The 9,896-nt window shown below is 50.6% G+C and overlaps 1 protein-coding gene across 5 annotated transcripts in view; it reads right to left on the bottom strand.

Moving 5' to 3' along the window:
* Nucleotides 1-8,296, bottom strand: part of SALL3 (spalt like transcription factor 3) — a 19,792-nt gene extending 11,496 nt beyond the window's left edge. For all 5 annotated transcript variants that reach the window (XM_059894562.1, XM_059894564.1, XM_059894563.1 and 2 more), the window contains exon 1: nt 8,175-8,296. In XM_059894562.1, coding sequence (XP_059750545.1) covers nt 8,175-8,256 — 82 coding nt within the window. In that variant the 5' untranslated portion in view covers nt 8,257-8,296. The remainder of the gene's footprint in view (nt 1-8,174) is intronic.
* Between the last annotated feature and the right edge of the window lie 1,600 nt (nt 8,297-9,896).

The following is a 9,896-nucleotide window of genomic DNA, read 5'->3' as shown; positions in this document are numbered from 1 at the left end:
TGTTTCACTAGGGACACAGCTCTTTAGAAGCAGCAAGACTGCAGTTGAGTCCAGAGTGAAAGCAGCGACCTTCTGCCACATTCAGGAGAGCGAGATGCAAAATAAGTTGTTATAACTTGCTTCGATGGCAGTTCTTGTTACAGCGATTACATGCATCATGTTACAGTGTAGATGTGCTCATCTGGAAGTATTTATCTTTAAAAAAATGCTTTCTATATAACTAGAAAACCCATATAGGAGAGATCTGACAGCAGCTCCAAATTTTATCATGCAACTTCTAAAGCCCTTAATCCTGCCATTGTCTTAAGCCAGTATTATGTCGGATTCAAATGTATCCAACTACCTTTCAATTAAATTTACATTTTTAACTGGCTTTTGCATTCTAAAAATAGAAGTTATTATACCCATTTATTGATATGGCTTTAAAATTTTTGTTTCAAGGTAAAACCACGTCAATGAGCCACTGTAACAACAGTACAAGGTTTGAGAAATTTATTTCCAATGCAATGGGAAAATTCTTTCTTCCTTAAAGGGGGAACTGAAAAACAAGCATTGTTAACATTATCATTAATGTCGAAATAATTTATTTTTTGCATACTGGCTTGTCAATGACTAAGAGACTTCAAACTGTAAATAGGCAGGGGCTTACAGGGCACCAGGGTTCTCTTAGAACTAGCGAAGAAAAATGCCAACCAATGCACCCAGTAACAGAATTTAACCAAGAGTCTTCCCTTCCTGGTTAACAGGAATATTTGGTTGAGGTTACTTTCTGAAAGTGCCACACAGGTTTGCTGTATTCGCTGGGTATCAATACAAGGAAGATGATGTATTGGAAAGAACTCTCTACTTTGCTAACACCGAGGACGTACCAGCCATGGCTGTGAGCCGGGTGTCTGTACGTAACGCCGAGTCTGTCTTCCTGAATGCAGTCAGGAGGAGCGAAAAGCACGGAGGCTAAAAGAGGAAGCTATTTCAGGTGGAGAGGAAATGTGCAATTAGTCTCTACAGCTAACCCCATACTTGCTATTTATACCTGAGATTTCCAGGGTTTCTAAGCCTCACCATTCAAACATTCTTGAGCAAGTGTGCCGCCTCTCGGGGCTGCAGGATGGGGAAAGGGTGCCATCGCCTTTCAGGGAGGCCTCCAACCAAAAAACAGCTTCAACAGCAGTCTTAAAAATACATGTTTTTTTTTCCTTCTCACTGATAAAAAATGCAGAGAACGTTTAGCAAAAATGTCCCTATTCTTAGGATAACTCTGGGTGTGAAAGGATCCCCTTCCCATTCCTCTCTCAGCTCCGATTCCTGGTCTGCTATACAATATACAAGGATCATGTTATACAAGGATCACGTCTTCGCTGCCTGCAAAAGCGTATGTGGCCTTCCAAATAAAAACGACGTGGCAGAAGATGGGCAGAATGTTTACACTCACGAGTATCTTTTAAAGCCACGAGTTAAAAGCATCCCTGTAACATAGATAAGAATATTTGAGACAAGATGCTTTCTTTAAAAAATTCAAACTGCAGTTCTCAGCACGGCTTTCTTATTCTCTCCTTCCAGGAGGCAGTGCCTTGTAAATAAGTAACTGAATTACAAAGAGTAGTAAACAGGTGTCTGATAATTTTGCTGATCAAGCTCAAACTCTCACCTTTACTCTGGCACACTTTTGCTACGCATTTTAAATCCCTTACAATTAACGAAAAGAGAAGCAAACGTTGTTCCTTACGGGAAAAGGAATGTTAACTTCTCCACTTTAATCAGTAACTTGAAAATGCCACGTGGGTCTCGAGGAAAGGAAACCGTACTTTCTCCTGTGCCTTTTCCATCCCTTAAAAATCTAGGAAGCATTTTTCAAGTTTTCCCAAATTGTTAGGAGACACTATTTTCTTGCAAATTAATTCTTTTTAACTCCTTATGATAGCTTTGAATCCCATAAAGAAAGATGAATTATCACATACTGAGCCCAAGCTGTGAAACAGGAGGAGACAAATAGAGACCCCTACTGTGTTTAACAATGTAGAAGAAATTCCAGACGCAACAGAAAAATTTTGTCCTTTTCCTAGACCTCCAAGCGTGTGAGCTCGGAGCGGAACAGCGGAGGGCGCTCGTGCCTCGCCCAAGCCGCACTGACCCGCAGGCCGCTTCCGCCGACTCAGCGGCCCACGCCTCAAATTTGTTAAGTAAGGACCACCTGTGGCACAGGCGCCAAATGTCTTCTGTTTAAAACATTTGCGGTTTTTCATCTGTGGGGTGAAGCACCAGGGAGGGGAAACACTGTTTCCTTTATGGACACACGCAGATGGAAAGCGGCCACAACGTTCACTTGTTTTAACTATCTGCTGCATCAAATAATAAGATGTTTGTTACACTTCAAGGTTGCACAATAGTTCTTTCACTCACATGTTACGCTGTAATCTCGCTTACGATGAATACACGGATATCACTGTGCCTCACCGAGAACGCCCAAACCTGGAATACGGCGGCAAATGCAAACAGTTTCCATCAAAGCTCGGCGAGGGGGAAAAACAAGGTCTGTGCAGGGTCACTTTCGGTTCAGAGGCGGAGGTTTAAACTCACACATGAAATTAAACGTGCTGCTCCACGACACGCCTCTGCGGAAGTGCCTACGGGCCTCGACACGTCACTTTTCAAATCCACTGTGCATAAAAATACATAAATAAGCAAAGCCACTTAGACGTATAAACACCTGGGTCTAAACAGCCCCAGAGCAGCAGGAACTACACGGTGTCCGGGAACAAGGCGCCGATCCACTGTAACCATCGGACTGCTTGCACTCGGGGTTAGGTCATTAAATCATTTCCATGATTTGTCATCACCTCACCGCACTGGTCCATTTCTACGGGCGAAGTTTACACACATGCAAAAAATCATCCAGGAAAAGCCCTGCCCTGGGGGCTTGAAGCTAGTGGCTCTGCATGTGCAGAGCCCTAAGTCAATTACCAAACGGTGCTGTGAAGAGGGCACTCTGGAAAAGAGGACCAAGAATGACGGCAAATTAAGACCAAGTGCCACGGCACCTGCAGGGTTAATTAAACAGTTCAAGATGTAACAGCCACACAAAAGAAAACGGTTCTCTCTCCCCTCTTTGAGCACTATAAACACTTGTGCTGAACTAGATGGGCATTTGATAAACCGAGCAGCACAGAGCAAACTCGTGGGTCCCCAGTCCGCACTCAGAGCCAGTGTTAACACTTAACAGAACACTGGTGAGTCCTGTTGCCAAGGTCAACAGCACAGATGCACTCATTGTATTATGAGCTTGACATCTAGTGGCCACCCCTGGCAGGGCAAAGCAGGCAAAGGTTAAATCAGCAGGTCTGTCGCAGCAGCACCCTGAACCACCCACCTTCGCGGAGATGGGTCGGAAGCTGCCAGCCCTCTGCAAGCCCTCCTTCTCACAGACCCCAGGCCACCAAGGCTGGACGCTATGTGGGCCCCAAGGCTTCCCGGGAATTAGGAGGGGAGGGGTCCCCGATGGTAAGCATAACGAATCTGGGATGACTGGAAAAGACAGGCCCACGGAGGGCACCACGGAGCTGGACGCAACCCTGGCAGCCTCAGGTCTCTTTGGTGGACAATGGTTCAGCCCAGAGAACTCTTGCCTTTAACAAACAGATCAAATCCTAATCTCTAACATAAATAGAGCCCATTACATTATTTTATTATTTCAGTTAATATCTCACACTTTCTGTGATATGACTTGCCTTATTTGCTTGGGAATCACACTGCAGTTAACTGCAGTTTAGATCATAAAGGTGTTCAACTTACAAGAGAAAAATCTAAGGACAGGGATCTTTTTTTCAAATATAAAAGTTAATGTAAGGTAATAGTAAAACATTCAATTTTTACGTAGACTTTATTTATGCCTGATTTTATATGAAGTGGGTGGCAACTTCATTCACATATGCTGTAATTACAAACCTGTCCCACCAGTGGTAGAATTAGCCCTCATCTTCACAAGACTAAGATATGCTGTTCGTATCCTAGCAACTGGTCAAGAAATCATGAAGGAAAATGAAAACTAACAAACCAACGAAACCTCTTCCTATTATAAGTATTATTTAAAAATTATCCTTCTTGAAACTATTTGCAGCATTGAAGGATGGGGCATGACCTCATTGGCAGTTAAGAAGGTTTTTATTTCATGTAAATAAAATACTTACATTTAAGAATGCTAAATTCTAACTGGTGTTCAGTACACAGAACGGAAACCTTGGTTGTATCTTTGCTGAATTCCCCCCAAAAGAACATGTTCTCGGAGCTATCTTGGGGTGAATGGCAAAGCCTCTTAGAGATTGTACTTGAAAATGAAATCTGACCCACTTTGCCCTGCTTTTGCCATCATCTTGTATACAAAAAATAATCAGCTTGGTAAGTAATTCCTGCTGTTGGTCCATACCTTCTTCATTTTCTGGCTCTAAACAGATCAAAAAATATTGCATTATGAGTAGATTGTGGAAGTTTAAATGTGCCTTAAAAAAAAAAATCCCTTAACTGTAACATAATCAGCTCTTTCTCTGTAAGGTGAGAATTAATTGGCATGCTTTTTATTGGCCACCAAATTATGCATTTTTAAATAGGTTAGGATTTTAAATGTCGTTTAAAAAATAAACGTTCGCAAATTCTTCTTTTCCTTTCCCTCCCTGCTTAACTTACTCCTTACCTTTCATGTTTCAGAGAAAACAGTCTGCCTAGGGATGTCAGAAAGTGGCTTCTGTATTGTTTCCTTTTGGAATGCTGAATTGTAAGTGTGTGAGTGAGTGCCCAGAGCTCTGAAGGCAAACCATGCACAGACAGATAAAAGAGAAAAGATCTCTTCACCCAGGGCTGGGGGCCTTCTTCCCCTTAATTCAAACACGGTCTATGAATACCATTGGTAAAGTCTTAAATCACAGGATCATTTAAAAGGATTTTTAAGATAGCCATGTAACTGTGAGTTGGCAGAACATAAAAACAAACAAAATACAGGATGGCAAACTGCTTTAAATTATAATATCCTTTTGTTTCTCCTTAAATACATATTTTCCTTCTAATGACAGTAAAATGTATCTTTCCTAAGCTGTATTTTATCCAGTGAAGGACAGCAACAATACACCTTTTAAAGCTCTTAGTAGGAGCGTAAGTGCTGTTCCGTCATTAGAAGTTTTAATTAATTTTTTTTAGAACAAAAATATTCAGCTGGCTCAAAAGATTTCATTATTGTGGCATACATTTAATTAACTGAATCCTAAAGCTGCATCCCATTTATTTCTAAATTTTCAGAAACAGGAATGAAACAATTTGCAATTTTAAAAGATAGTACCTAGTGGGAATGTAAGTTTAGTCCCAGTCATCCTTAAAACACATTTTTACAACAGGATAACTTTAGAACTTTACGTAAATCTTTATCACTTTTTCTCATTCTACATATGTCATCATATTTCATTCCTGCAATAAGGTTTGGAGAGCACTGAAGCATTTTTGGACAGCTATCTTTTCACTGCTTGCCTAAAAACCAAAGCCTGAAAAATAATAGTCATATTTCTTCTTTTTTTAAGAAATAAAGTCTTTTACTGTAAATTAATGTGACTGCCTCCCCCCATATTATACTAAACATTTTGCGTAGAATATTTGTGTTTCATATCATTATCAAGAACCTTCAATTTTACTGCGGGCATCTACTGCTTTAATTAACATGTAACATCCAAAGTAATACAAAGGAATTATTTACTTCGTTTCTAAAACACTGTAAACTAACTTAGCTCAGTTATAACTTCATGCATAGTCTGTTTATTTCCACTGCATTTAACAAAATATAATTTTGAGAATATCTGATTCACGTTGGAGTAATTTAGTTTTCACAACCATTTATCTTAAAAAAAAAATATTTTACTTAGTTCTCCTCCTGATGACGATCAGTACAACAGAGCAATATATACGTGAACATGCCTTAAGTGAAGAGAGAACAGACTATCTTTTATGCTCCGTGAACAATCAGCTTCAGAATAATTAAATCAGAAAGAACTCTTTTTTAAACAGTTTGCCCGAACAATCGAGGGAACACACTCCTTGACTAAGCCTCAGCCCCAGACAGGCTATTTTTGGCCTGTTGCAAAATATGATCAGGAACTGTGGCAATATCTTGATTACAACTCGGAATGGTTGTGAAAAACACAGCCTGACAAAAACTTTAATCCCACGGTGGGTAAAAAAAACCTGAATATGTTTCACCCCTAAATAAATTCAGTAACAACAAGGGGAATTCAAAAGAGAACTTCTGAATAATTTACTCCATCTTAGGTTTTCAAATAAGGGCTCTGGACCCCTCCACACGCTTATACTAGGAGGTTCACCACGCTCTCATTTCTGAAGTGAAATTAAAAATGAATAGCAGTGCCTCAGCTTGTTAATTGTTAAATACAAGGGGTTTTACTCTATTAATTAAAATATGCTTTAATAAAAGGAGACATTGCACATTTTGATAACGACCCTACAAAGCTGAGAAGTATTTACATTGTTGCATTTTGGGGCGGCTGTGAAAGCCGATTTTAAGCTATTCAGGAGCCACAATAATAAAGCTTTAAAATTCCTCACTGGGATGCAATGTAGTTCTTTTGAAGGAAAGACTGTCTTTCTCATTCGGCAGAAATAAATCCATTCATTTGATCATGTAGTCATTGAGGGCAATAGAAAACAAACCAAGTGTGAGAAATTCTATGTGATGAAGTAAACAAAACAAAAAAAAATCCATTTCCATGACAAAAAGATTCTTTGTCCTTAATCTACCCACCATATGCAAGCGTTTCTTTTTAGCATATCTCCCGTTCTAATCTTGGGTGACCAGGCGACACAGATAAGACTCCCTTACCTCCGCTGCGACAAAAAGACCCTCACGAGTTCTCAAATTTTGTTTAATTCCTGAATTCCCAGCCACGTAAGAAGTCTTTACTCCCGTTCTCCATTCCGATGAGGACGTATACCGGCTTTCGCAAACTTTACGACACCGCACGCTAAACTCTTCAACTCCTTTTATTTTCTGCAGGCTAATTCTCAAAGCGAAAAGACGCGTATCTGCTCTAAACCACTTATAATAGGTTAATCCAAAAAGTTGGCCGGCCTATTTTGCAGGGAACAAACTACTCGCTGCCCGGGCTCCGGGGCAGTGGAGGGTCGCCCTGCGTCCCGCGATCGCGCCGCGGCCGCCCCTCCCGCCCCCTGGGGACCCGTGGGCAGCGGGAGGCCGGAGCGGCCGGGGCCCTAACTTCCCGGGCTGGGGCGCGGCCACGGCCAGCCGGCTGCTCGCCGGGCGCTAACTTTCGTGGCTCCTACCTTCCCTCCTGGATGGGCAGGAAGTTCCTACCCGCCAGCTGGCTGCAGAGTTGCCCGCGGCGCCTCCAAAAGAACAGGAAGAGGCCCCAGAAAACCGAGAGGCACCAGAAACGTGCCGGGATCCTACCGCGTGCAAGGACCACCCCCCCGCGCCGCGGCGCAGCTCACCCCGGGGTTAATTCCCAAGGCGGCCATTAGGAAAGGCCAGGCGACTCCAACTTCCTACTCTCCTCGGAATGGGATCACTGGTTTGTCGGCTCGCCCGGACCTCGCGGGCTCCGCGGCCCTCGGGCACACGGGGCGGCCGCTGGCCAGCCGGGGTCAGGGCGGCGGACCCGCTCCGAGCGCGCACCGGCCAGGGCGCCAGGCGCCTAACAAAGCTGTCCCGGCAGCGGCCTCCCCGGCCCGCGTCCGGTGGTGGGTGAGCCCCGGACGCGTCCCCGCCGCGGCGCCCGCCCGGGGGACGCCGCGATCGCCGAGGCCGGGCCCAGCGTCCGGGCGCGGGGAGCCCGAGGGGCGGCGCGGAGGCGGCGGCGCGGCCCCTCCCGCGAGCGCCCGGCTCGGCCCGCCGGCCTCCGCCGGGCAGCGCGGACTCCGAGCGGTCCCCGAGCCGTGGCGCCTCCGTGCGCAGCTCAACTCCGGGCGGCCGAGCCAAGTTTACTTCTCCCGCACTCCCGCGCCGCGCGCTCCGGTGGAGGACCGGGTCGCCGGGCAGGCCCGCCCGGGCCGAGCGCCGCGCGGCAGACACTGGCTCGCGGGAGCCAGGGAACTTCCCCGGTGCGCGGCGCCCGCCGCCCGCGCTCCCCCCAGGCCCCCGGGCGCCGCCGCGGTCCGCGGGCCCTCACCGTTCTCGGGAGCCCCGTCCGGCGGCGGCAGCTCCTCGTCCGACTTGAGGTGCTGGGGCTTGGCCTGCTTGCGCCGAGACATGCTGCTAGCGGCGCGCGGGCCCCGCGCGGGGCAGCGGCATCAGCGGGGCGGCCAGCGGGGACGGCGCGGGGCGGCCGGGCGGGCGCGGGGCGCGGGGCGCGGGCGGCGGCGGCGGCGGCGGCGGCGGCGGCGGCGGCGGCGGCTGCGCGGGCCGCGCATGGGGCTGAGCAATTAGGCTGGAGAATAATGCATGGCCATTAGCGGAGGGCCGCGCCGATTGGCCGGCCTCCAGCGGACTCGGGCGGCCTATGCAAATGAGGCCGCGCTCGCAATTAGCGGCCGAGCGGCGAGGAGGGGCCGGCGCCTGCGGGACCCGGGCGCGCGGCCGGCGCCGCCTCACATCGCGGGCTCCGCGCTCCTCGGCGCCCGGTGCGGCCCGGCGGGCCGGGAGCGGCGCGGGCCGCGGCGGCCGCCTGGCCCCGGGCGCAGGCAGCAAACTTTGGCGGCGTCCGCGCGGCGCCTCTCCGCCGGCGCGCCGGGCTCGCTCCTTTATAGAGTGTCTGCGCCGCCGCCCGCGCCCCGCGCCGCGCCCCCCCCCCCCGCCGCCGCCCGGCGCCCCTCCCGGAGCGGGCGGCCGCGGGCAGGGCTCCGGCCGGCGCCTTTGTCTCGCCGGGCGGCTCGGGCGCCGAGCCTCCTGCACTCCGGGCGCGGAGGGCCGGTCGGCCGCCTCCACTCGTCCGCGGCGGCTCTCGGCGCGCCGGCCCCGCTCAGGCTCTGGTGTCCCCTCACTCCGGACCTTCTCTCCGGGCTCGGGTCCCCTCCGCGGGCTCCCCCGGCGGCCGGCCCGGCCCGGAGGCTCGCGGCCGGAGCGGAGCGGAGTGCGCACGCCGGGGTGGCGGGACTTCGGCAAGACCAACTTTCCGGTTCGGAAGCTGCGCGGGCCGAGCGGCTCCTCCCCTCCCCTCCCCTAGACCTCCCTCCCCTCCGCTCCCACCCCCGTCTCCCCGCCCGCCCCCCGGGCCCCTCGACTCCTGAGCGCCCGCCCCGCCCGCCGCCGCCACCGGGGCCGCCTCGGCCCTTCGCCCGCCCGCCGGGCCTCCCCGCCGCCAGCGGCTCCTTAAATCCAGGGGAAGGGAGGGGATGACAGGGCTCCGGTGTCCTCCCCCCCCCAGTTCCCTTGCCCGATGGGTGCAGTCCCGGGGCGCCTGTGGCGTGGGCAGGGGGCGCAGGGTGCCCCGAGACCGCGTTACTGAAAGTTCCAAGTCCACAAAAGTCCCGCGCGCGGCCCCCCGTGTTCTAGGACTGTCGGGGGGCGACGTGGGGGGAGGGCAGGTGAGGGGTAGCGCACATTCGGACCGGCCCAGCATCCCCGGGCAGTCGGCGCCGCGCGCTCCCCGCACGCGCACCCACCCTTCGCGGGTTGTCAGGCACGCGCCCTCGCCCCCGCGCGCGCACCCCACCGCAGCCGTGCACACGCGCCCTCGCCCACTCCCGCGCGCTCATTCCCGCGCGTGTCCTCCATCGCGAGCGGCTGCTGGGATGTGCTCCAGGCCCCGTCGCCGCAGAGCCTGCGCCTGTGCTCCCGTCCCAGCGTGTCTTTTTTCATTTCCTAAATTTATTATTTTTGTCCTCACAAGTGGCCCTGTCTGGTACGAAGCTTTGGCACAGATGGCCTCCCGGCGCTTCCCCCAGGGTCGCGT

This window comes from Balaenoptera ricei, chromosome 14 (assembly GCF_028023285.1).
Source record: "Balaenoptera ricei isolate mBalRic1 chromosome 14, mBalRic1.hap2, whole genome shotgun sequence".
In the NCBI taxonomy this organism is placed as follows: Eukaryota; Metazoa; Chordata; class Mammalia; order Artiodactyla; family Balaenopteridae; genus Balaenoptera; species Balaenoptera ricei.
This window is presented reverse-complemented; position numbering and strand designations above follow the sequence as displayed.